This window comes from Centroberyx affinis, unplaced genomic scaffold (assembly GCF_046629955.1).
Source record: "Centroberyx affinis isolate AG114_WGS23_722 - 3 ecotype Tasmania unplaced genomic scaffold, CSIRO-AGI_Caff_v1 ptg001235l_1, whole genome shotgun sequence".
Classification (NCBI taxonomy): Eukaryota; Metazoa; Chordata; class Actinopteri; order Beryciformes; family Berycidae; genus Centroberyx; species Centroberyx affinis.
This window is the reverse complement of record NW_027279748.1, coordinates 313,521-340,504: the sequence shown is the minus strand read 5'-3', so window position 1 is coordinate 340,504 and position 26,984 is coordinate 313,521. Positions and strand designations below refer to the sequence as shown.

The 26,984-nt window shown below is 42.9% G+C and overlaps 1 protein-coding gene across 1 annotated transcript in view; it reads right to left on the bottom strand.

Annotated features, from left to right (window-relative positions):
* clasp1a (cytoplasmic linker associated protein 1a) overlaps positions 1 to 26,984 on the bottom strand; it is a 98,129-nt gene that overhangs the window by 22,892 nt on the left and 48,253 nt on the right. Inside the window, exons 9-23 of the mRNA XM_071524829.1 lie at positions 17,954 to 18,091; positions 17,276 to 17,349; positions 16,744 to 16,836; positions 16,311 to 16,456; positions 14,668 to 14,803; positions 13,780 to 13,850; positions 13,117 to 13,176; positions 12,380 to 12,457; positions 11,835 to 12,002; positions 10,890 to 10,936; positions 10,333 to 10,503; positions 5,635 to 5,742; positions 4,695 to 4,721; positions 3,305 to 3,482; positions 1,461 to 1,558 (exon numbers count right to left, since the gene is read on the bottom strand). Of these exons, the coding sequence (XP_071380930.1) occupies positions 1,461 to 1,558; positions 3,305 to 3,482; positions 4,695 to 4,721; positions 5,635 to 5,742; positions 10,333 to 10,503; positions 10,890 to 10,936; positions 11,835 to 12,002; positions 12,380 to 12,457; positions 13,117 to 13,176; positions 13,780 to 13,850; positions 14,668 to 14,803; positions 16,311 to 16,456; positions 16,744 to 16,836; positions 17,276 to 17,349; positions 17,954 to 18,091 (1,593 nt within the window). The remainder of the gene's footprint in view (positions 1 to 1,460; positions 1,559 to 3,304; positions 3,483 to 4,694; positions 4,722 to 5,634; positions 5,743 to 10,332; positions 10,504 to 10,889; positions 10,937 to 11,834; positions 12,003 to 12,379; positions 12,458 to 13,116; positions 13,177 to 13,779; positions 13,851 to 14,667; positions 14,804 to 16,310; positions 16,457 to 16,743; positions 16,837 to 17,275; positions 17,350 to 17,953; positions 18,092 to 26,984) is intronic.

Below are 26,984 nucleotides of genomic sequence, written 5' to 3'. Positions count from 1 at the left end.
AGAAATTAGCTGAAGCATTTGATATATGACAGAAAATTGGAAAAGACTAATGTAATTCACATTCACAAGACCAATAATCAATTTATAAATCACAACTGGCTTGGGTTTGGTCGTCAGCATAATATTTGCATTTTATATTTTGTAAATGAGAACGCTGGTGTATCTCAGCATGTGTCTTGAAATAACTGTGGATGCACATCTTGACAGGCAGAGATTCAGGTTAGCTTAGTAGTGTGAAAAGGGTTTAGGAGTCACATCCATTAATCTACAATAAGTGACCAATTACATTTGAATATAAGGTAGAGGTAGCCCGACATGCGTACCCTGTACCCACATTGCATTCCACCCTTTGTCCCTCCCATGACAAATAAGGAATCTAAACAGGAGGGGACAATATGTCACTGTGCAGAATACACTAGAGCTTACAATGGAGCCAAACTGAAAAACTTTCAGTTTAATTCAACAGCAGCCTTTCATCAGTCTGTTGTAAGTATAACGAGTCTAACTGAGGTTCATTTATTTTCTAGCACGCTTAGGATAGCAGGGATAGGGGGCATCTCAAGTGGATAAAACTATAAAATGATGTGCTTAGAAAACCCAAGAAAGCTTTGTGTGCCACATAACAAATAACAACATATCAACTGCATCATTTGGAGTAATTGTCTATAAAAGGCAAAAACAAAGGAGTGGTGTTCCCATCCAGCACAATGCTAACTGCTCTGAGAGCTTTTAAGTTTGGCTCCAATGTTCACTCAGTGACGTAACTGTGCACTTCTGCTTTATAGATTCCTTGATGATAAAGCCATGGCTGCTGAGTTATGACATCACTTCCTGCAATGTTACAGCACAGGAACTAGCAGCTACTGCGCATTGAAACGTGGCAGAGGCACCATCAGCTATGGACACTGACAGCAATGACATACACTGCTTGCTGTTGCTGCTGCCTTTTTTCTCTATTGCTTCACCTGGATTTAGTGCAAAAATCGTCAAAACCTTTAATCACAGTATGTATAATTAGACACACTTTAAATCACCACTTTGGTATGCAGGTTCATTCAAAGACAAGTCAAAAACACTAATCAACTTAAAACAGTCCAAGACAAAAACAAAGAAGGTACATTTCAACCTAAGATGGTACAACGCTGTCATATATACCATCTGAAAAAAAAAAACACTTCAAAAAAACAAAAAACTTGCATCCACCAGACGGGACAGTATTCTCCCCTTAACCCAGAAAGACAAAGTTAGTGCATGCAAAGAGGGACAGGCAGAGGAAGGGCGAGATTGAAGCCCATAGGCTAGTGCGAAGGACATTCTCCTGAACAGACAGAACACAACATAGACAGAGGAGTGTAACTGAAGGAAAGGGTTCTGTATTTGTCTGGTAAGGATTTTCCGGTGGGGAGACTCCGGGCTGGCGGTGCTGGTCAGGGGACGGCTAGGAGCTCAGCAGTACTCACCCAGAGGAGCGAAGCCCCGAGCGGGGCTGGTGTCGCGGCTGCTCTCGCGACTGGTGTCGCGGCTGCAACCCTGACTCATGCTGGGACGGGGGATGCGGCTCCGGGCTAGCGTGCGGTAGGGAAGAGCGGCAGGAAGAAGAGCTTTACCACACAGCCTGGCTGTCAGGACAACAGGTTAGGAGGTGAGATTAGAGGGCATTCATCGGGTTAAGTGGGTGTGAGAGCCAGAGAGGGAAAGAGAGAAGGGGAAAGGTAATAAGAGAGAGAGAGAGAGAGAGAGATATGGGGAGAGAAAGAGGGACAGAGAGACAAAGAAGAGATAGAAATTGAAAGGGAAAGAAAGAGACAAAGAGAAAGGCAGAGTAAAGAGAGACAGAAAGCAACAGTGCCAAGGAAGTACAGGGTGTGTGTGTGAGTTGGTCATACAGCATATAGCTGGTGAAGGTTAGATACTCTGGACACTCAGAAGAGCAACTTTGAAGCTTCTAGTTTTACATAACTGTTAACTTGCAACAAAGATTAGATACACAAAAGGCATTACTGGGTTCATAACATCTAAAATACAAAATAGTAAAAACAAAACAAAGAAAAGAACAAAGAAAAATGAAAGGTAAACCCCCTGGCAAAAAAAACAAACCCTGCAAATATTACTGATGTTATGTTTGAAGATCATTTCTTTTCAGCTAGAGACAAAATGAGAAAAACAATGAAGGATCATCTCTAATTCATCAGAAACACTCATTTTGCACTCATTGTACAGTAAGTAATGACACTTGGCTTCATTTCCCATAATATGGGATGTCAAAACAGCTACTGTAGTTTTAATTGGACAGATAAAAAAGGCAGCCTTTCCATAAACAGATGACCACAGGGTTTTGCACACCGCCACGCTGACAAACAGACAGCTGACTTCAGCAGACATAACACACTGACAAGAAGCCAGGACGGAAAGAGATGATTGGCCATCTGGGGCGATGACGATGCACAATATCAAATCGATCGAACAGAGGGGAGGGGCCTGTGACTCAGACTGTCAGGAAGGCTATGACTCTGCCTCGCATTTCCACGCACTGTTGCGATCTATAGAGCTGGAATGTCACATGGTACTGTGGTTGTGGAAGAGGTTTATTCCCTGCAGACAAGTTGTGTTGTGTTCCACTTCTTAATGCTCTGTAAGCATGCGGAAAAAAACGTAATCAGCCAACTAACAGACTTGAAAATGTTTTGTGAAGGCTCCAAGTTTTTAAGCCGTAGGATTATATTTAGTGTTTGACTACAAAACTAAAGGCATTTGTGTTTCCTTGTACCGTGTTTACAACCTGGATACAGGAGGTGCCACAATGTTTCAAAGGACAAAACAGAAACGTGCTCCCTTCCTGAGTTTATCTCTTTATCAGGAAATAAAGATAGGAAAGTGCAGTTCTACTTGGCATATCGCCGTGTTTTTGACACGAGCCCGTAGTCAGGTATGTCATTTATCAGTGTACACGTACGGGGTGTGATGCACATGTGATCGGTTGGTGTTTCATGCCTTGCTGAGTCCTGTCACAGGCCTGTTCATTTTTTTGTGTGGATTTGCTAAGAAATGGGCGGCTTAAAGGAACACTGTGTCATGTTGCATTTCAGTTTCTTATTTTCCCCTTTACTAGACACTTGAAAGCTAGTTAATAAGCTTGTGGCCAGTGGTACCAATTGGTTTTAGTATTGTTTTTTCATTGGACGGGTGTGGGGGGAAGGGGTTCAACTGAAATGAAGCTCATACTAACGATAGTCCTGCACAACCACAGTGACTTGTGACCTAAGAGAGAGAGAGGGCGACTTGTGTGAACTGTGCATCCCGGAGCCTGGCCTTACCGAGGCCCATTCGGCTGGGGCTGGTCTCGCGGCTGCAGCCCTGGCTGCGAGGGATCCTGCTGCGCTTGTCGGCCGGCGTGCTGGAGGCCGACGCGGTGGCTCGAGGGATCCGGCCGTAGCCGCTGCTGTGGCCCAGCAGCTTCCCTGGGGAGCTGGAGCGACTGCCAGCTGTGGGGAGAGAGAGACACACAGGCGCACACGCACATAGGAACAGACAGAGAAGCAGACACACACACACACGAGCACACACACACAAAACATGAACCATAGTTAGAGACTGCTCAGAGACTAAGAGGATGGTTGGGATAAGGGTCAGGGAGTGATACAACCTTCAACGACATGCTTGGACGGTTCTGTCAAATCTCAAAGCTGAATTCCCTTATAAGCACCCGTGGTTTTGGGGACATTGCATTGGTAAGTTAGGCAATGGAACAAAATATAATGTACACTACCAGTCAAAAGTTTAGACACACCACAGTTTTCTTTATTTTTACTATTTTCCACATTTTAGAATAATAGTAAAGACATCAAAACTATGAAATAACACAAATGGAATTATGCAGTAACCAAAAAAGTGTTCAAAAAAAAAAAAAAAAAAATCAAAATAGTCTTAGATTCTTTAAAGTAGCCGCCTTTTGCCTTGATGGAAAGGCAAAGGCTTTGGAAAGAAATTCATACATAGGATCAACTTCACTATTTATATTTGTCTAAGAAACACATTTCAAGCATTTAAGCATAAGTCTTTATAAATGGCTTTAAGAGAATGAAAAACATAGTACAATCAATCAGGTGTGTCCAAACTTTTGACTGGCAGTGTATTCTTCTACTTTTATCAAACTCAGTGTGCAGTATAGACCTAAGTCACTGTGATTTCAGCAGTTTAGTTGGATTTGAAGGGGAATGAAGGGGGACACTACGTCATCAGATTGACACCACAGAAGTGGGAGGTAAATGGGACTTCACAGGACATGAAAAAACGGGATTACAGCTTTGAATGAACAAACGGATACAGACATATACAGTACGTTATGTTGGACACAGACAGGGTGGGGAGTTGGATCCAGGTTCTAGCTAACGGAGCTGTAGGGAGACATATGCTGTAGCATCAGTGGGAACATCCAAACATCAACAGTGAAAATAAAGTTCCGAAAAACAACAAAATGGCTGAATGCGAAAAAGACATTTTCGACTTCAAAACAGCTTCTCGAACTGTGGAGGGAAAAGTAATCAGAAATAAAAACGTGAATGAGATGAATGAAAGCATGCTGTTATGTCATGGGATGAAGCTAAAAAAGCTAAAAGAACGAGACGGCATGCAAAGCTCTGTGCGCTGGGGAATGAGGACGATCTGGCTTGTGATTGGATGAAGCTGGGCCTTACCACTGATGGGATTGGCTGATCTGGATCCTGGGTGATGGAAGCAAGCGGCAGGACAGGTGGAGATCAAGAACGGTCAAAATGGGACAGGAAGTGTTATGTTCATTTATTTCACCCATCATGCACTCTGGCCAGCTGCGAACATGTTAGTCGTGTACCGAACGCTGACAGCTCTCATCGGCATATACACAAACACACACACACACACACACACACACACATACACACGCGCGCACACTCTCAAGCACAAACAACACACGCATGCATGTAGGCACGCACGCACAAACACACAAGATTTGTGAGTGGCTGGAGTTTCTTCAGAGTGCTGCGTTGCATGAGAAACACACACACACACACACACAAGAAACACTAAGACATCTAGTATGATCTCTGCAAAAAGATCATACTGAAATATGAGTGACAGATTGGTATGCACACCAGGGTTCATACAAACAATATTAAATCAAATTCAAGGACTTTCAAGGACTTTTTCCAGCACTATTTTTCTGTTCAAAAAGCAAGAAACATTTCCATAAACCTTACAGTGTTTTTAACAACCATCAATGCTTTAAATCATAGCTTCACATGTTCACGTGCTCTTCAGTCATCTTTCCCAGAATATATTGGTCTTCTTTTCTATGTTTTGACTTCTGTCAATTCTGTTGACATTTTATTTATTTATTTGTTTGTTTGTTTATTTCAAGGTCTTTTTAGGCACTTCCCCACATAACAAGCTTATTTTCCAGGTATTCCAGTAATTAAATTTTGAAAAGTTAAATTCAAGGACTCTACAGTACCAAGTCTGTGAGTACTGAGAAACTAATTTGTCGAAATGTCATTGCACCACTGTCACCACTTGCTGATTGAAGAAACTCTTGATTTTACTATGACTTTATTGTGTGTTAGCGTGTGTGTGTGTGTGTGTGTGTGTGTCTGTACTTACGCTGGGATTGGGAGACCACTTTGGCTCGGCTGCGCCCCCTACTGTCCACCATGGTGGTACTGGCGCCCACCGTGCTGCCTGAGCTTTGCCTCCTGGTGCGAACACGACCTGGAGAACGAGGGAACGAGAGAGGGGAGGGGAGAGAGAGAGAGATACAGAGACAAAGACACACAGGGAGTGAGTTGAATCTACTTGCATTTCTCACCGCGGGGAGAGAAGAATGATGAAGGAGACCTGGATGAGGGGAGAGAGCCCCCTGAAAACATAGAGGGAGACAAACCCGGGTCCATTAGTATTTGCAAATAATTCTTAGCGTTCGTTTCAACCTGCATGGAGTAGGAGATGGGTGGGGTTTGCCATGTCAGCTAAGATGTCAATCACAGAAAAGTATACTAAATTGACTTTCAAATACTTTCCTGTGATGGTCCGATGTTTCTGGTAGTCATTAAATTCTAATATATGGTAAACCCCACTTATTTGGCATCTAGATAGGCTAGAACAAACTATGAGAAGCATTGAAAATACTATTTGACCCAGGTCTGGAAAGAGACAGACAAACACTGACTATCCTTTGCATTCGCCTATAGCACAGCACTATGCTAGAGAAAGACCCTGCAACCGTAAGAAATACCTTGACATTCTGATGTTTCTCTTCATTAGACACTGTGGGGAAAATGTATTGGAACTTCAGCTAATAAAAAACAGTTTGTCAGCATTGTTAGCGTTCCTACTTCAAACCAGCAGGTACTGCTAGCTGCAAGCTAAAAGGTTAGCTTGAGGCTAGAGGTGGCCATTAGCTTCAGTGACAAGTGCTAACAATGCTCACTGGCAGTTTTTAGGGTCACTGCACAACACCGGAAGAAACTTTTCTCCCCATAATGACAGCAGTGTGTAGTGAGGATATATGACACCAAAACTCAGCATGTCAAGGTATTGCTCCAATAAACATGCAGTGGGTCTGAAGCTGTTTGTCACACATGACAAACAACTTCATCATCATGACCCCACACAACTTGCACTTTGACTATATGATCCAAAGAACCCTTCATTAAGGATTTTTTTTTAATCCAATTAATTCAACCCTCTATCTTGAGTGTAAATGCCCAGCAGTCACAGTGGCATACAAGGAATGGGGAAAAAAAATGGAAATCTCAGATATCACTGGCTGTGTCTAGTCGAGAACAGGAAAAAATGGCATCTTTGTTGAATCACAACACAAATTTTGGACCAAGAGACACTTGATTTTTCTCATTGCTTACACATACACCATGCACACATGTACTCAAGTCCAGACACAAACACATAAAGTAACACTCCACTTACAAACACCTGGGCGGTGATAAAAATGTGGGCCTAAACGCTGTGACCTCAATTCCATTGGTGGATTGGATGATAAGGTGGGGCCAAAAGCCATCTTACCTAGAACACCCAGACTAGCCTATTATGCAACAGGCTGGGAATACCTGCAACAACACAGGGCCCATATCTAACCAAGTCCCTGGGAAACATGGACAGCGATAACAAGAATGATATGGGACGCTAAAAATAAAAGCCAAAACCCTCCTTGCTAGATCACCTTGACCTACAGAGGAAGTGTTGCCCTTTGGCACCAAATTCTGACCAATCGCGATAGCACAAAGGCAGCAAGGTTCACAAAGCGTGCAATGCTTACCTTTTCACAGATACAGATACTAAAAGGACACAAGTGATCCTCTGGTATAAAGGAGAACACAAGGTTGTAAGGTCAGGAGCGGAAAGTGGAGAGATGAACCTAGCTTTCCCAATCTCTCACCACTGTTGTCTTTAAGCATTATTACAATGCTTTTTTCTAGGAAGCAAAAGAGACTGTGCTGATAAGTCAAGTCAGCTTTATCTTGGTAATGTTACAGTGCAGTGCAGTGCATTACAGGACACTATAACTCTGCAATATGAGCTACAAATGCAGGGCCTGAAACCAATATGATAAATGAGGATGTGTTAACAACTTAACTCTAAATAAAAAGAAACCTGTTTAACCAGTTCATCAACACGGTGAACTGTGCCACACTACGCCTGATCTTCTACTCACTTGGATTGGTATTACAATTGGCTACACAAAACCTTTTTCTCAGTAAAGCACATAACAAGGTGCTTCTGTAAGAATCTGCTTGTGAAACTGTAAAAACCAAATCTGTGTTCAGATGAAAACCTGCTGAGAATTCAATAGACATGTTCAGAATGACAGGATTTTGGACACACATGCAGACATTTGGCAGAGGTTGACATAAGTTCACTAGGACGACACCTTACATGATACCACAAAACAGATCTTAGGAGTCCCTTTGACTCCCATGCCAGCTAAATGGTAGACACCATAAGTCAAGGCCTTAGGGTGGATGCACAGTCCAAGACTTGGCTAGGATGGCAAATTTGGTACCAAGCTAGTTCACAAAATCTTGTAAAGTGCACCCACCCCCTTACAGCAGCACATCGACTTCTGAAAGAAAAAGAGAGCAAGAATTCTTTTCCCTGTTAACTAAAAAAAAGAAGCCGTTTCACTTGAATGGCAAAGAAACGACCCTACAGTATGACACAGCGATGTTGGACTTGATCGCTGCGTAGGTAACAGAAAGTAGATGGTTGGTACAGTTGTTAGGATTACAGTTAAAGGAAGAAATCCATGCAGACAGTCCATGCAGAGTTCCACACAGCTGACGACCACTTGGGGAGGAGAGGAAAAGAGGACACAGACGAAGAGAAGAGACAAAAACAAGGAGAGAGGTTGCAGAAATGTGTAGCCCCTGACAGATGACGAAAAGACACACTCATACACACACATACGCCTTCACTTTCTCGCATACTGTGCAATTGCACGTATACACACAGGCACGCACTCAACGCTCACGCAAAAATCTTACCATCGGTTTTACCAGGCGTGCCATCTTTTGGGCATTTAAGAAAGGCGGTGGAGCAGCGAGTGGGAGGAGAGGTATAGAGGAAGACATTAGTAGCAATTGAAGCAGGAAAAAGAGTGAGTGGATAAGCAAGGGGCCTCATCATTAGTAAAGGCCATTAGTGAACCATAGGGACCCATTGGAGAAAAACACAGGGGGAAAGAAATTTCTGCATGGCAAAAAGATTACAGTAAATTTTATATTTAGTGGGAGCAGTGGGTGGCTTAATCATTCCTCATTAGCTTTAAATGTTAGCGAAAACATCTTTAAAAACTGTCAGGGTTTTTCCTTAAACTGGAAGCCTACTCAGCCTCATCAAGGCCATTTGTCAAATGTGTCGACGTAGGATTTAAACAGTTCCTGCTGACAGAACAGTCTAACGACACCTTCAGTTGTTATTAATAAGCCCGGTCAGGTCCATAAAAGCCAGTGACTTCAGAAGAAAATGTCTTAATACTTCATTAAGACGGGAGACTTTGAAGGATAACCACTTTGCAGCCATGACATGTTTTATGCGCCTTAGAGGAGGAGCTTGGTCGAACTCGAGACCGGAAGAGGGAGTCCTGGAGTGAGCTGTCTAAGGACTGGTAGGAATTAAAAAAATGTTGAGCACACACACACAATTAGCAAGGTTCTATTCCAAAATGCTATATATCCAGTTTGGAAATTGTTACCGAAATTTTATCATTCAGCATCTAAAATATCATGACCTGATCTATAGAACTGTTAACATTTTGTCAACAAAGGACTTGAGTTACTGTACTACCTGTACTACCCTTAAAAAAGTTGTTTTGCTTATCACTAGCTCTTTCTCAATATGCGTTCTTGTGTCCTTCATGATGCTTTTGATGTTATATCTAACAGCCGAAGCACGATTCCACAATAAAAGAACGGAGGACAGTTTACTTGCCAACCGAGGATGCATCAGATGGTGACTTGACCGACGATGCATGTCCAAAAAGCCCTATCATCTGTAGTACAGAGCCAGCTGAAACAGCTGGGAAAATGAACAACTGTGCGTCTTTATTGATCGCATGCATCAAGCTCACAGTCCATCTGAAACTGTTCTTGCTTTCATGAGTAGATCGTTCTCTCCAAGACAACTTGGAAGAACTTTCTACACAAGGACAGAAGTATTGACTTGGCATTCTTGGATTTAATATTTAACCAGCTACTTTTGTAAGCCGTGTTTTTTCAAATCATGGCTCATTTTGGAGTAAATCTCTTCAAACGCAACATCACATTATTTTTTCAGAGGGTTTCTCTGAGTTCCCCGTTCCTGAGTCTAGGATAGCAAAACTGGAGCTTCATTAATTCACAAAGTCTTTCATCTCGCCTCCTATAACTTGGATGAAGCCGGCTCTTTCAAACTTTTCGCTCATATTCTGTACCAAACATGCTCTGATCATTATGCCGTAAGCAAAGGAGAGGGAAGCAGAGCAGAACACAAATTCAGGTTCATGAAAGGCAAACGTGATCCTGCCGAGCCAAAAGCATAGGGTGGTAACAAGGTGTCTATATTTTTAAATTCTTTGTTTTTATAATGCTATATCTGCATTCTTTTGCTGCAGGTTATTGAGTATAGTAGAAGAAACAGATTGCTGTTGGGTGAAACTTGTTCAATCTATATAATATTTAGCAATATGACTAGAAAGGTTTTGGGTGTGTTCTTTCTCTGAAATACCTTGCAATTAATCTAGTGTAGTGAAGTTGCCACCCAGACTTTCTTTTTCCTGTTTTTTGGGGAAGATGATCGATGGCTTACCTAGTGAGGCATAGGAGCCCGGGGGAAGGGCAGCTGCGGAGCTGAAGGGGGAGGAGGCAGGAACGGTGGAGAGGCGGGACTTGGCGCTGGCGGCGGCGTTGACATCAATGTCACTGCGGGAACGCTGGAGGGAGCCTGGTGTGGTCGGCACCCTGGTGCTCACCAGCTTACCTGGGACAGCAGAGAGAGAGGGTGCATTAGGAACTACTTATCTACTTTTGCTTGCCCCTATCCATATTCCAGGCCATATCCCAGAGGCTACTGCTGATGAACATCAACAGTATCATATCACTGTTGTCATGTGAAAGCCTCGTAACTCCAACTTGAATTGAATGATTACACAGTCCTCTGTGGATTGAGAAGGTTCTACGACCCTTGGGAAACCTTTTCAAGCCCCACTGGATAAACTAAAAAATACATTGTGGTCGTGGTCAAGCTAAAAGCAAGCCTGTTTTTCTTAGATCCTGAAAAGTTGACATTTTGGAGAAAGAAGGTTTTCACCCAATAGCGATGATGTGAATAAACTGTAACCAAGGACACAGCAGGAATTGGCTTACTCCTTGTTATGCTCCCTCCAATGACGCTCTTCACAGACAGTGGCCGGCTGAGGAGAAAGGCAGAGAAAAAGCTAATGAGATGAATATCAATACTGTGTTGGCTCCCCATGCTAAGCCAAGGAGCACCACAGTACACTTCACAACTATTCAGTCCTTTAACAACAACAGCATTGAAAGCACCACATTAACATAAATTAAATTGACACTTTTTGTTAGCTACTGAAATGTATGCAATCATGGTATTACAAGGCAATTTGCCTTGCATGGTCCTGTACAGATAAATTGGTAGAGTATAGCACAAGCATTGCTAGAGTTAGGGGTCCAATTCTCTGGTCAAGAAACATCAGAATGGAAACCTCAGCTTCCAACCAGAAAGGAAAAAAATCTTCCTAAATGAAGGATGAGCTCACCCTCTAAAACACACACACACACACACACACACACACACACACACACACACACACACACACACACACAACAGATGCAATCCTGATGGATTGGGTATGAGGTCATTAGCCAACACACTCCATGGGGGATCTGTAAACTGGATAAATGAAGGCCATCGATCCAAGAGTGTGTGTGCATGTGGCTGTGAGTGAAGAGTGTGTGCATGTGGCTGTGTGTGAGCGCACTCACCAGCATGCTGCCCATCTGACAATAATTACCAATGTTTTTACAATCACATTCAATAAGGCAGATGCATTAGTGGCTCCCTCCAATCAATTACAACAAATAGATGTGCAAAAGCCTCTAGCATGGAGGAAAAGACAGATTGATGGAGAGGAGGGCAAGGTATAAATAAAAGGTGAGAAGGAGGGAGGTGGAAAAAGTAAAGCAGAGAGGAAGGAAGGAAGGAAGGAAGTAAAGAAGGATGGATAAAATAAAAGAGGGAAGGAGAGAACTGAGTGAGGAAAGACAACACCAGAAAGGCATCATGGTTCTTACTTGAGGCTCTCCTGGGAGGAAGACGAGGAGCGGTCGGACTGGGGGAGAGACACGATGCTGTCAGAACTCTTCAGGTGAGACTGGAGGGCCTTCTGATAGGTGGACTCCAGTGCCTGGAACAGATGCTCCGCCTCCCGGCTATAGTGGCCATGGAAACCCCAATAGCACCTATGGGTGAGGGCAAGAGAAAAGAAGAAGGTGAGACAAAGACGGATTCAAAATATAGCCAGTAACTAAGCATCAAAGTTGATATCCCATTAAAATTCTGTCAATTAGGATACACCAACAAAACTTAGAGTAAAACACACAGTGTGCTCTTGTTCTAAATTTGCATGGGATAACTTAAGTGACATAAAAAAAGTCAGGTGTGCAGCATTAGATAATGCAATGGATTGAATCCTTCAGAAAATAAAGCTGATAATCGCTCCATGTCTCCTGGCATTAAGAAATAATTCTGTAATCTCTGCCCTACACTATCGTCAAGATGGAGAGCAGATGATTATCCAGGAAACAAAAACTTGAAAAATCCTTTAAATGTCACTTACTTTCTAGCGATGGATCTGGCCTCGGAGTCGGCGTCATGAATGCCTTTCTTGATGGTCTCAGTCAGAACAGCCACGTGCCTGGGATAGTAAGGGAACATGATGAGGGGAGAAGCAGCTTGAAGGAGATGGAAAGGTAACGCACCCAGCAGGAAGACACAGACTGTTAACCTGACACGTCAAGATTTCAGCTGAAACCAGGAAGTATAGACAGATAGCTTCGCTGCACTAAGACCTCAAACGTCACGGACACAGCGAAGACTAAAACAACTCTCTTTCTATCTCTTCCTATTTTATCCCTCTGGCAATCCACAGGAAATGTGGCCACCCGCCAGGATTTTTGCATGCTTTTTAAACTCTCTGCTGAAGTTGTCATGGTTACGGAGACGGGAAGCCGCCTCGTCGCCGGGGGGTCTTGATGATGACGGCTCTCCCAGGGCTCATCAATTTAACCGGCCTCATCAGCGGCGCACCCAGCCAACGCTTAGCTAACTCAAATGCCACCGTGTGAGAGGAGGGAGAAGAGGGAGAAGAGGGAGCACCCCATCCACTCAGTATGCCCTCCATCACCTCCATTACACATAACCATGCACCCAAAAAGTGCATCCACTAAATAATTTACACAGCTACACACACGCACACACACACGTGATTTCTTGCCAAGTACTTGAGAATGTAAGTAACCAAACATGCTCAAAGTTTGTTGGCTGAAGTCTTTCTATTTCAGAGATTTTGCTTACCTTTCCAGTGTATTAGTGTGCCATTCTTGTAGCATGAGGTCTAAGAACTCATAACAGCGTCTGGAGAGGGGACAAAATAAAAACATCAGCGCTCTTATATCAGGGAAAATAAACAAGAAGAAACTATGTGTGCAGCATTTTTCAAAGCAGTTACAAAGTGCTTTACAAACATTAGGAAAAACAAAAAATATCCTCTAACGCAAAAAACAAAAAAAATGCCAGGTATTATTTTAAAACAGGAATACAGAAGAGCAAAACAATCAAATATAACAAAAATAAAATAGGTAAAAGCAAATTAAAGCCTGCCTTTAAAAATGGGATTTGAGAGATGATTTAAAAGATTACGCTGATTCTTAACACTAATAAATAATGTGGGATTTCACTACAAAATGCTGTATTTACTGTATATATGTGTATAATATATATTGGAAAACAAATTGGTACCTGACATTCACTATTCATAATTACAAAAATAAAGATCTATTCATCCTCTAAAACGACACTGCGAGAAAAAGTCTCAGAAGAACTAACAATTTCAATTATGTTCAATAGTGAGTTTTTTAACTTTCAGGCCCACAATAACTGTATGAGCAGATGTTATCTTTTCATTTTGGTGTGACAGTCTTCATCCGGTCTCATAAAGCATCAGTGAGGTCTTCTTACCGTCTGACTGCTACTGATTTGGAGGTGCAGTTACTGGTGATGATGGGGATGAGTCGTGGGTAGTGTGTGTGCTGGAAGAGAAAGACAAAGTCACTGAGTATATTTCCCAGCTTATCCATCCAAGTCCAACAACAAGATTTTATCATTACTTCTCAGAAGTGTTTGATAATTCTGAAATGATGCTGTTATTGTGAATTGTTATGTATGACTGGTATTTAATGCAAATTCATTGTCTAAAAACATAAATGTGTGCCTGTTATGCAACTATTCTGTACGCCGAACTGCTCGGATGCACATATCTATAGAATATCAAATTAAATACAGTATGGAGAGTGATGTGTAATCTAACTGTCCATAGTATGTCTTGCACTGTCCCTTTGTGTGAGTGTCCCATTCAATCTAATTGAGGCTCCATAGTTTTGTCTTTTTGCCCAAATACATTTCTGGTGTTGTGTATGTACAGTATGCAGTTTGTATGCAGTTTACTAATGTCATGTAACATAATTTGTCACAATTCCTGGGTATTGAAGTGCAACTTTTTCAAACAGTTACCTCCAAATGCAATTTGGGGACACTTTAAAAACTATTTTGTCAGTATGGGTCTGCACAAATGTTACCAAGATAAATTCTTGTACAATTATTGTATTTAATGATTAGATTCTGATTCAGAGTTAACCTAATTCTACTAAAACTCTGTTTGCCTGCATAAAGGACTTGCATCCTAACCCATGCCTGCTAGTGTTTATGTTGGTATACAATATATTATGGAGAGCGGAGAAGTCACATGGTTGTACTTTGATCATTAGTGAAACCCTGATGAATAAAAATACTTCTAGATAACCTCGGCAACCACATGCCTCCTCCCATCTGTATCTGTATAGTCCTCACCCTGAGGATGAGGCGGATAGTGGCCACCCCGGACGTGGCCATGACTTTGGCACTGTTGGGCACCAGGTTGAGCAGCGTGGGCATGATGCTCTCCGCTCCGTGGTCAAACTTGTTACCCAGCAACGCTGACAAATGTCTGAGAGAGGGAGAAAGAGGGAAGGACAATTTGTTAAAGGGAGAACAATTACAGATTCTGTCCAGAAACTAACCCTAACTCAGTGATAACTCACTCTTCAAAAGAGAGAGAGGAGAAAGGAAGCAAGGAGAGAGGGGGGAAGAAACAAAAAAGAGAGGGAACATTTGATACAACAAGATCAATAACAATCCCTTTGGGCTGTGATTGTCTACAAACTTGCTTCGTCCAGAGGCAAAACTCTGTCCCCGAACTATCTCAGCCAGGCAACATTTGTTATGGACTGAGAGGCGAGATGCAGAGAAATGCAACTGGTATGGTGGTGACTTCATCGGGGATGATGAGACCCATCTAGCTTCTATCTATCCATCAGCCTACTGCTCTTTCTGCATGTCTCTGCTCTGTTCCACTCCGTCAGGGTTGTATTTAAAGACAGATGACAAATGGAACTAATGTTTCTGGGTGGAGAGCTCTGTGCTCGTTTCACACCCGAGCGGCGCTCATTTTCATTAGCTTAATTAAATAGAAAGAAAATATCTAAGCAGACTATTTCCTTGGCATGGCATAGTTAGTTAGAGGATCAAGCTGACATCTCTGCTGCCAAAGCTATACTGTGAATGACAAAGGAGCTACCCTACCTAAAGAAAAAGCTAATGATAACATTGATTAACTGATTCCCTTGGACTGAATGAATGATTCGTCAGATGTTGTCATCACCCTCCTCACCCAATCACTGCCTCCCACCTCACCTGTCACTTATAATAGCCTTATTCCAGTATATTAAGCTGCATATTCACCTATGGAAAAGTATTGTAAGTGCACAATAGTTAGGGTTGTGGGTTTAAACCCTTAAAAGGGTTTAAAACCACAATGTAAGGAAAACTAATTACGCTTCTCCACTTAAAGCTGCACTTTGCACTTTGGCAGCACCAAATGGCAGCGAGAGGTAGCTGAAAAATATCAATTTCAACATCCAGAAATAAATGTAATCGCTTTATAGGGACAAAAGATCGAATGTTGGTGAGTCCAGCCTTCTGAAGAGGGAGCGCTCACTTTTTATGAGACGGTTTAGACGCCTAAGTTCCTAAGTTTCAATTTATCACTTTTTGTGGGCGGGAAAGTGTCCACACCTGACACCAGAATTTAATTTGGGCAGATCGGGCAGATCTGCAGGGTCTCAATTGGGGGGGATGGGACTCTTCTCTACTGCAGCCCCACTTTGTGATTTAGGCTAATAAGATGGGTGTATTTTTACATAAAAATGCAGCTTTAGTATTTATACTGTTTTGTCACTCTTGGAAGTATATTACATATTAGTAATGATAATAATTAGAGTACTAACACAGAGTATTACTGGGTACAACTTTTTCTACTTTTCATTGGTATTTTTTTTTTCATAGGTTCATACACAGGTGAATATACTAGATTAAAGCTAATATCAAATGTCCAAAAAACAGGTCACTTAGAAGTTTTGTCAAAACAGCACACCATCCTTGGCGGAGGGTCTTACCCTAACGTGATGCAGGCCTCGCGGACCACCTGGGAGCGCAGGTCTTTAGCTGACAGCTTTAAGGGCGTCTCCAGGAGGCGGAGCTGCTGGGGGAAACCCTCGTACTCCGCCGCCCCGGCCAACATGAGCGAACGGACCTTCTTCAGCTGGAGGTGGAGAGGAAGAGAGGAAATGAGAAGGGGGGGGGGGGGGAAGGAGACAACAGCATGTATTGTTATTTCATCACTGGATCCTGCACTTCTACCAACATGCCACATCATGTGCGTTCGTAATAGTAGTGCAGGTTATCCTCCAGAGAGACAGGAGCACCGCTCAGTGTGTATTCATGTCTGAGTGCATGCATGTACTGTATATGTCTCTCTGTCTGTCTGTATGTGTGTGTATGCAGTGTGTGTGTGTGTGTGTGCGTGTGCGTGCAAGTATACAGTCTTACCGCGACCACTCTGTGCTCCCAGTCATGTTTGTCATCAGACAGCACTTCTCTGATCTTGGTCAGGTGGTCCTCCATCTCTCTGTTGGAGTAGATCTGGATAGGGGGAGACAGGAGAGCTAACATTTCATAATATGGGACGTGGGACTGACATTATCATACCAGCTTAGGATCAATTATTTTATGATACTGCAGGCCACTGTAATGTTTGACGTTTTACAAAGCGGACTGGACTCAGAATAAACTCGTTCACCCAAAAAAGAGAGCTGGACCAAACACAAGTAATGGTCCACACCATATTTTTTCCTTTTTTTTATAACGCACATACATATACTAAAGCACATGCCATATACTTCTAACATTGTGTGTTGAAATCCAGCTCACAACCTTTGTTGCATACTAACCCAAAACCAAAATACCATAAAAATTTTAAAATGATGCCATCGAGAACACAAGGACATTTGGTTCAGCAGTATTGCCATATTATGGTCTCCATTTCTCTGCTGAGCGTCTCACGTTATTGGCCTCAGCATACCTGGACCGAGGGCGCATCCTCAAAGGCTTTGATGAAATCCTCTTCATCCACAGCACCAGCAGCTGCTTCTTTACCTGGACAAACAAATAACAAGATATTGAAACTGCTATTCAACGGCATTTCTCGAGATTTGTAGAAAATTACCTCTGCATAAAAACACAGGGCTCTTATTTTTTCTGAAAATGTGATCCTACTTCAGCACATGCAGTGTATGGCTAAAATAATATTATTATCATTGCTATTATTAGTAGTAGTAGTAAAAAGAGTAGTTGCAACAGCAATAGTAATAATAGCTGTAGTAGTAGCAGTCACATTAGTATTCATATTATATTTTATGCATTTGCAAAACAAGCTCTGCAAAATTAGATCTATTCCAATCAGGGAAAAGGGAGCTATGGCTTGTTGAACGTTGTTAAGTTGCTTAGATCAGTGTTTCTCAACCCAGTCCTCAAAGCCCACCTGTAAGTTTTTGCTCTAGCTCTGGTCTTGCACACCTGATCCAATTAAGATATCATGAAAATATGTAGCCCTTAACTGGATCAGGTGTGCAAGAGTACGGCTGGAGCAAACATCTGCAGGACAGGTGAGTCTTGAGGACTGGGTTGAGAAACACTGGCTTGGATGATATCCGGTTGGGTCTGAGTGGACAAAGCCCCCCCCCCCCTCCCTATCCCTCACTTGTGGGCTTGGCTGTGGTGGCCGAGCTGGGTCTCCTGATGGCGGGCACTACAGTCCTCCTGCCACAGGTCGCTTTGGAGGACGAGGAGGAGGAGGACCGGCCTCCATCCACGGAATCCTCATCCTCAAAGTTCTTATCTGAAACACAAGAAGAAGAAGAGAAATTTAGGGAGGCTGTAGTCAGTTGAAACTGGGCAAAAGTGCATGTCAGGCTGTAGATGTCATTCACTTGATGGCTCGATGACTGTATGAGCCAAAATTTCCCGTAAGGATCAATAAGTCATTATTCAGTCATCATCCAGAGAGACGTCGCTCCTCTCGGGGGTCAGACGCCTCTCCGGTGTTTTTCACACTGTATTTTTTTGGGGTTGGGTTTGGGGCCCGGGATGCGACACATCACCATTCTCCTCTCATTAATCCAGCTGGAGTCATCTCTGCATTGTATGGCCTCTGCCTCCCTCAGGGAAGAGTACAACTAAGTCGGCCTGTCAGTTTGTGTGCGTGTTTGACCCCCTCCATCCACCCGTCCACCCGACTTTAATCCGGATTGACAGCCACGCACGGATACATGGCACCCTGTCACCTCTCCAACGTGACCGTTCACATGAGGGATTAGCCCTGGGCAGATACCACGGTCCTGGCTGGTTGCCCTCAGCTGAGGCATGGGGACAACGGGAATGTTCCCAGCATAGATAATCGGCCATTTTTGAGGACTTGAAGAGCAATAGAATCCATAAAAGCGAAATCACAATACATACAGAAAAAAGAATGTGTTCATAGAGGTGAATTTACAATACCTTATTGTACTGGTAACCCTAAATTACACAGGACCGGTTGTTTCAGGATTTAGCCTACGCTAACTGCACGCAAAAACTTTCCATTCATCGATGGAGCCATGAAACATTAACCAGACCATAGTCAAACAACCCTCGAACAACAATCTGGAAAAAAATACAACAAAGAAGCAACAGGCTCATCCACACACACGCACACACACACACACACACACACACACACACACACAGACCAACTCCCTACATTTGCCTGCTGCGAGGGCTGGCTATCATCACCATGACACTGCATCTACCACAGAGAAACACAGAAAGACAGGGACAAAATACAAGGTAAAACACAGGATGAGAGAGGAAAAGGCGGAGAAAGAGAGGGAAGAGAGGGCGCAGATAAAAGAGACGTAGACGGAGGGGGAGAAGAAGGGAGACAAGACAAAAGAAAATGCCACAAAAGGAGGCGGAAAAGCAAGCCAGGGGAGAAAAAAAGAGGGAGTGAGCGAACGAGAGAGGGAGAGATGAAAGGCATCATTCTTACGAGCACAGATCCTCTTGCACACCAGCTTCCTCAGCATGTCTCTGTTGCACTCTCTAACGCGCTCTCTCTCTTTCGCCAGGCATCTCGGTCGACAGGGTGTGTGTTTACGTGTGCGTGTGTGTATGTGTGTGTGTGTGTGTGTGTGTGTGCCTCTGTGACACGCTGTGCTCTGACAGAGTGCCAGACTAACCGCCCCTTAAGCCTTTCTCTCCAAGTTCAGCTGTCAAACGGGTGTGCGTGCGTGTGTGTATGTTTATGTGTGTGTGTGTGTGTGTGTGTGAGTCCCATAGTGCCATCATGATGCGGTTGGACCATAGAGACTCTCATGCCCGAAGAGGGAGGGGCCTATTGTTGTGAGAGCACCTCTTTATGTGTTTACTGAGAACATTTCCCATACAACACCAACAACAGCAGCAACAAAAACAAAATATTACTGATATCATTACTGTGTATTAGACTGATATCATTACTGTGTATTAGACTGATATCATTACTGTGTATTAGACTGATATCATTACTGTGTCTTAGACTGATATCATTGTTGTGTCTTAGACTGATATCATTACTGTGTCTTAGACTGATATCATTACTGTGTCTTAGACTGATATCATTACTGTGTCTTAGACTGATATCATTACTGTGTCTTAGACTGATATCATTATTGTGTCTTAGACTGATATCATTACTGTGTCTTAGATATTATTACCGTGTTTCAGAAGAGACTGCCGTGCAAATGGATCAGAATAAGAGATGGATGGACCTCTCATAAAGCGCAAAGTAACAGTGCAAGACATACTAAGGAGACTAGGCAATATATCTCACTCTACATACAGTATAATGCACATGATTCAATATTCAATATTAACATAATCTCACCATCTCCCTGTCTCTCCTGTTCCTTCAGTGCGACTTGTGCTGCTAAGGTACTTTATGGTTTTCAGTACAAACATCGTCTGCTGCTTGGCCTCAGACTCAAACACAAAGCTGGAAAATTATGTCTGCCTATTATGGCTGTAACCTTGACTGAAAAAGGAGCTAGCAAGAGCGAGAAGAAAAGCTCAGAAAAGCAAACCTCAAGGCCAGGCTGTGGAGTCTAAAAACGTCTGACCGCAGGCTTTCTCAACCTCAGCTCAGGGACCCCATTTAGGGTACCATATATGAAAATGGGGTCCCTTGGAAAACCCCTAAACAAACTAAAATTGTTGCTATCAAATCTGATTGTTATTATAGCAAAAATACCCAAGAGGGCATTCTTTATGGGTACAACAGTAATGCGGTGCAGTGGAGAGTGAAAGGCACAGTCTTGCTGTCTGAACAAGTTTTTCCCAAATAGTACACATACTAAAGAATAAAAAGACAAGAAAGCAATAAAGATCGCAAACTAGCAAAAGAGTTGGCATAGCAATGTAGAAAGCACAGCTGTCCACACATTTTTGACCAATCAGATTGCTTGGCTCAAACTATCTATAGTGCAACAGGCAGTACAGAAGCCACTGTGGAAGTCATGTGCTTTTACAAGCCTTTATCAGTAGAAATCTTACAGGACCAGCTGGATTGTTTTGTCCTCCTGAGGAAAGAAACATTGTCTAAACTATATAGTCACCATCATGAAAACACACATTTTCCATGTGCTAAAAATGTGGGGGTGTCTCAGGAAGTTTTCAGACTCAACCATTGGTCACAAAGGTTGAGAGCTTAGGCTATTGATCTTTCCATGCACAATATAAGTTTTAAGCCCATAAAAGAAGGCTATTGAGCATGCTTACTCAGGCCTGGCAGAGCCAAGTGATACAGTTCATTTAGCTCTCTAGCTTTCAGGTCTGATATTGGTTATTTATGAGAACAAGTGTATAGGCTTGCAGCAATTTTGTTGTAGCAGCACTTGTAGCAGCTAAGAAGCACAATACTGATGGTAGTAATATTATTGCAGTAATATTATGGCAGTGGAGGAACTTTAGGATTTGAAAACACACAAGCCTCTCTTCAATATTAGCTTCAAGGAGCCTAACTGCTATTCATTACCAGCCTCAGTCACAGTGAAGCACCATTGGAGTAGACTGTAATTTGTCCGCTACTACTTGAAAATACCTGACATAAACTTGTTTCCTGGTAAATCAGAACGACTCAAATCTAGTTTAAGAAGAAGTTTAAGGAGAAGCAAAAGTTCTAGACCTACTAAAGGCTCCAAAAAAAGATGTATGAGCTCACGCTGCCAGATCCCCACCTCTAAATGAAGGCCACTAACTGGAACACCTTAAGAGAAAGTGTCCCGCCACGCATTTAGCAGAGTATTGATTACAGCAGTCGAAGCAGCTGTATACGCTCTAGCGCTGACACAAATGTCGAGCTGATTCATCTATGTGTCAGGGGAGCAATTAACACAGCATGCAACATGCAATGAGCAATTCAACACACATAACCACATCCGCACACTGCACACACAACCTAAGACCATCACACACACACACACACAGGATCTTCTGCTGCAGCCTGGACCAGGTCATTAGTCCTGGCTGAAGGTAAAGCTAATGGTGACAGTAGCCAGTAATCCCGCAGGCCTTCTGACATCATCGTTGCCCAACGCAAAGGATTTAATCACTGGTAACTGGTCCGCATGGAAGGTGTGTGTGAATGTGTCAGGTTAATTGCATGTATGAGCTGCTCCCTTGGCCAGTTTTTCATGAGAATATAACTGTGCAGCTGGGAGTTTAGGCTTGCCAGTGTTATTCCTACTCATCCAACCCCCCTTCTGAATGCAGGGGGTGTCTTATACAACCACACACACAAGAACAACTTAAAAAAAAATGGGAGAAAGGATTTGGGAAGGATAAGGGAGAGAAAAGGGAGAGAGCCAGAGAAAGGAAAGAGAAGAGGAGGGTATTAAAGTTGCTTGGTCCTCTGGGGGAAAAGGATCCCATGAAAAGCCTCAATATTCTTTGACGTTGAATTAAAACAATATTTCACTCTATTATATTTGTTACTTGTATTTCAGGATTGACGATTTAATCTTACTCATGTACAACCAGGAACAACTAGACAACTGGGAGATATGAAAAGACAGAAAGATAAGCAAGACAAAGACACATAGAGAGAGGAGAGTAGAAGGCTTGCTTGGATCCTCTGGAGAGAATAAATAACTAATAAAGAAGTAATAAAAGCTTAAATATTGACTAAAAACAATATTTCAGTGTTTTCATGCCTCGACATTTAGCCTTAGTGATTTTTCAGCCTGTACTCATTCAGGGAAAGTTGACTGAGCTCTTTTTCAGAAATGCCACGCTTCACATTCACACAGTTACACACATTCACATTTGAGAGCGGCCCAGTACAACCACAGTCTTCTACTGTTGGCCGCTGAAGCCGCTGGGGGTTTATGGAAAAATCCACCCTAAAAAAGTGGGCTGTTCGTGATGTACCTTGCATTTCTGGGCCCATTTTGTTGTTTGGTGGTGTATGTTTCTTATTCCCGTGGATAAACTGGCCGAACGTAGACAACTTCACTTCACGTTGAGACATTTCCAGCACAGCTACAATGGAGTTTGATAGCGCTAAACGTCAGGTTTTGGTGTCAGTCCCACAGAATCAAAGAGCGAGGGCTTCTTTCTAGAGCTGCCATTTTGCACCAAGAGACGTTCAACAATCATACAGGGAGAAATCCATCGTAGAAGAGGAGAGAGACCAATTTCTCCACTGACAGTAGCTTTAATAGACCAGAATGCAATGCAGCCACTAGACATTGGATTTTGAGTAGGGGACACGACTCAACTGGAACAAGATCTCCCTCTCTTCCTCTTACTATGATATTGCTATTGCTGTCTCCATCTACACATATAACCCAGAGCTGAATGCAACAAGTTCTTGTCCGTCCTCTGGAGGTTGTCAAAAGGCATTCTGGGAAATGTCGGAAATCACTAACTCAAGTAGAAGTCGACGAGGCAGGTTGAGGGAAAGTGGGTACAGCAGACTGATGATATATAACGAGTGTAAGAGTATCTGAGAGTGGATTTTTCCTTTAAGTGCACACTGATAGAGAGGCGAGGGTTTGTCATTCACTATCCCTGCCAAGATTTTTCCCAGCCAGTTTGGGGATTTGAACCGGTGAACTCACAGTCGCAGGCCCACTTCTAACCTCTAGGCTACGGCCATCTGATGTCCTCATTAAAGTCTGAAGAAATAGACAATCACACACAAAACAAATGAGAAAGGATTAAGAGACAGCGAGAGAGGGAGAGAGGAGAGAGCATTGAGCGCACAATGGCCTTAATATTAGGCTTGGTTCCTCTAGAAAAACAAGATCCAATAATAAAGCGTCTTATGACACTGTCTTCAGGGAAGCCAAGCACATTAACTGAGGATAATTTTGAGAGGAAAACATTATTTTGGTTGACAGTGTACTTTCTCTTAGGGCAGAGCAGGATGGAATAGCACTTTTACAAAAAAAAACAAAAAACATATGAAATACGTCAATGAACCTATTTTCCAAGTGAGCTGTCCCCCTTTTAAAGTGGCTTTACTACCTGGTAAGAGAAAGCAGTTGACCAAATCTGCATTGACTGTATTTTTAGTCAGATCTGCTTGTGGAATCAATGATGCACTGCCTCATATGTCCACTAGGTGTCAGGATACACTGCAACACACAACACATTGAAGTACTCAGTTTCCAGCAGTGTTGCTGAAGCCGTACTGCCATAAGCACAGCCACCCGTAATCCGTCCCTGAACCACACATTTATATAATAGGGAGGATTTTCTCTCCCCTCGCTGTACTCTGGAGAAGGAGAATAAAAGCCCCATGGCATGAGGGATTAAGAGAAACTTGTGGAAAGGAAAGTTCCTCAACAGGATGAGTGAGACATCTCGAAATGTTCTGTACCGCTTAGCAGAGAAGGAGAGGAGGAAGAGGTGGAGGGAGGGTCTCTCTCTTTCTCTCTCATACACAATCTCTCTCTCTCTCACCACCCTCTATCTTTACCTTCCTCTCTCACCTCCACTTTTTACCTCCTCCCTCTCGCTACCTTTTCCCTTCCCCATCCTCTCTTACCTCCTCCTAGCTAACCGTTCTCTCTCCCTTCCTGCCTATCTTCATTTACCTCCTCCTTCCGTCCTTTTTTCCCCACTCTCTCTTTCACGCACATTCTCTATCTCCCTCTCCCCTCTCTACCTCTGTCTCCCCTCCCTAGTCATCCGTGGAGCCCAGGGGAGACTTATCAAGCTTTCCATCATTCCCTCTCCACTAGCCCCAGGCCTTGTCTGTCACACAGACTGTAGTTTAGCCAGCAGCCTGTGGGATTACATAAGAGACAGATGACTGGTGATCAGTGTTATGTCATAACAAAGATGTCTTGTTCTGCTGACAAACCAGAGAGGCTGCTGGCAGGGCAGAAAACTAACCTTTTGTCTACAGGTCACGTGGGTTGATACATTTCCTCTGAGTATTTTACTGAACAAGTATGATATTTAGAGGCATATAGGACCTCCAAACGATGGTTTATTAGCTGCCAAAGTGGCTGGCAGAGTAGACAAACTTCCCAGCCACAGCAAAAAATATGAACCTGTATTGGGTGGTTGGTGGCAATTTCCCAGTGTGGCTGCTGGCATGAAAGCTATCAAAACCTTCAAACCCCAATCTTCTATCTCTCACAGATGGATGGACACACACTTATTCTGTACTCATTCAATCTATCACCTTCCCTCTTTCTAATCTTGCTTATTCTCTCCTTGATCTTCTTAAAGACACGCTCACACACAAAGGTGAAGTCACATGCGCACTTCCTCTTTCTCTCTCTCACTTTGTCTCTCTGTCTTTATTCTCTCGCATTAACTCCTATAGCACTGACTAAACCATATAACAATGTTTTTTTCTTTTCTGAAACCTTGCCTCTACCTCCGTTTAATCCAGAAGGGATTTAAGTCTGCAGGATATCTAACAGAGAACTGAGCTCTCGGTCTCTTGGAATATTTCCTTGACGACCAGGCATGGGAGGAGCTTGCTCTGTTGCCACAGGGAAGCTGATATCGTATTCTGCAGGTGATAAAATCAAGGGTTTAAATAAAAGCTGTCACATTTTGTATTGTTAGTCTGTTTTTTATTCTTCTTCACCTGGCTCAAGGTGTAGTATGAGGGAAACATTTCTAGACTTACATTTCAATTAACTGAGAAATGGCATGTTTTTCCTGACTTTATCTGAGTTTGATTCTTTATTCTCTGGTTTCTGGCTTTGGGAGAGGGCTGTCCATAATGTAATAATATGAAACTTTATTGATCCTGTTAAGCAAAATTCTCTTTTCGCTTGTCCCCCCCCTCCCTCCACAGGGCGGTCAGAGTGACAGGGTCAGGTTTACCAGCCTTAAAAGCCCTATGTTCCTCTTTAACTTATGGTGCTGAACACCCAAACACTACAAAAAACTAAAGCTGTCAGAAGGCAGGCTTTGATTATTTAATCTCCCTACTTCTCTGAGAAAAGGCGGATTGATCCTCTGAAGTTAAAGTTAGCCCTGCTCTGATAAGCGCATTCTGCTGCTTCAAAGGCCCCAGTAATTAAAACGCAGGCTATCAGCTCGGCTGAAAAATGAGACAGCCAACAAGGCAAGAACATTTTCCACAAGGGACCAATAAATGTCCCTGCAGAGCCTCCATACCACTGAGAAATGTAATACTTCAGCACCTTTTGCTGATTGGCTGATGTGTTTGCTGGGATACAGAGAAAGGAATGAGGAAAACAAAAAACAAAGATGGGACAGATAGACAAGATAGCAGAAGGAATCAACACTGAGTCAACAGTGTCCATGGGCAACCTAGCTCAAGACAAACTATAAATGAATCGGAAGTAAACAAAGTGGTAGCAAATACAACCTCAGTGCAAGTACCAGAATAGGATAGTAATGTCTTAAACACCATATACAGGGTCCTATTTTCAACAGTGACTACGTTTACATGGACAACAATAATCCGATATTAACCCGATTAAGACAATAGTCTGAATAATAAACTGCCAACAGCATTTTCTGATTACCTTAACCAGAATAAGGTCATAGTGAGAGTAAAGATAATCGCATTAAGACATTAAGACAGTATTCCAATTTTAGTCACATTATTGAAGGGCATTTTATTCATGTAAACACCTTAATCCAACTATGATGCTGTATCGGAGTATTTTGCAACACAAGCAGCAATCCAACTGCTTGACGACGCACACTCTGCCTTCCAGCGGTTGTGAACTTGTTGGTTTACAGAGGAAAAAGATGACTGACACCAGAATAAAGTAGTCCCACCATTTTTGGGGTGAAGCTGAAACTGTCATCATGCTGTGGGCGTTGAAACGTTTGTCTAGTTGCACCTTCAATAAAGGCTTAAACTGTCTGTATGGGCTCCACTGACTTCTCCTTTGTCCTATTAATCAGTATTATGCTCTGTAGCATATAGAGAATAATGGGAATATGAATGGAAACAGCTTAATTGGAAGGTGAAGATAGGACAAAGTCACCCACCAACTGTCTCACCCTACAGTGGCTTCTAATTTGTATGAGAAATGGGACAATGATATCAAACGGGGAAAAATATACAGTGGTTCAGAAATAACAGCGGGGGAACAAAAGCTATTCTTTGTGGGAGCAATGTTATCACAGCACACAGACCGAACAGAAACACATTGTGGTAGCCTGGCTTGTTTTGAGCACAATGAGCTGGCTGTCCTATGCAGACGTTA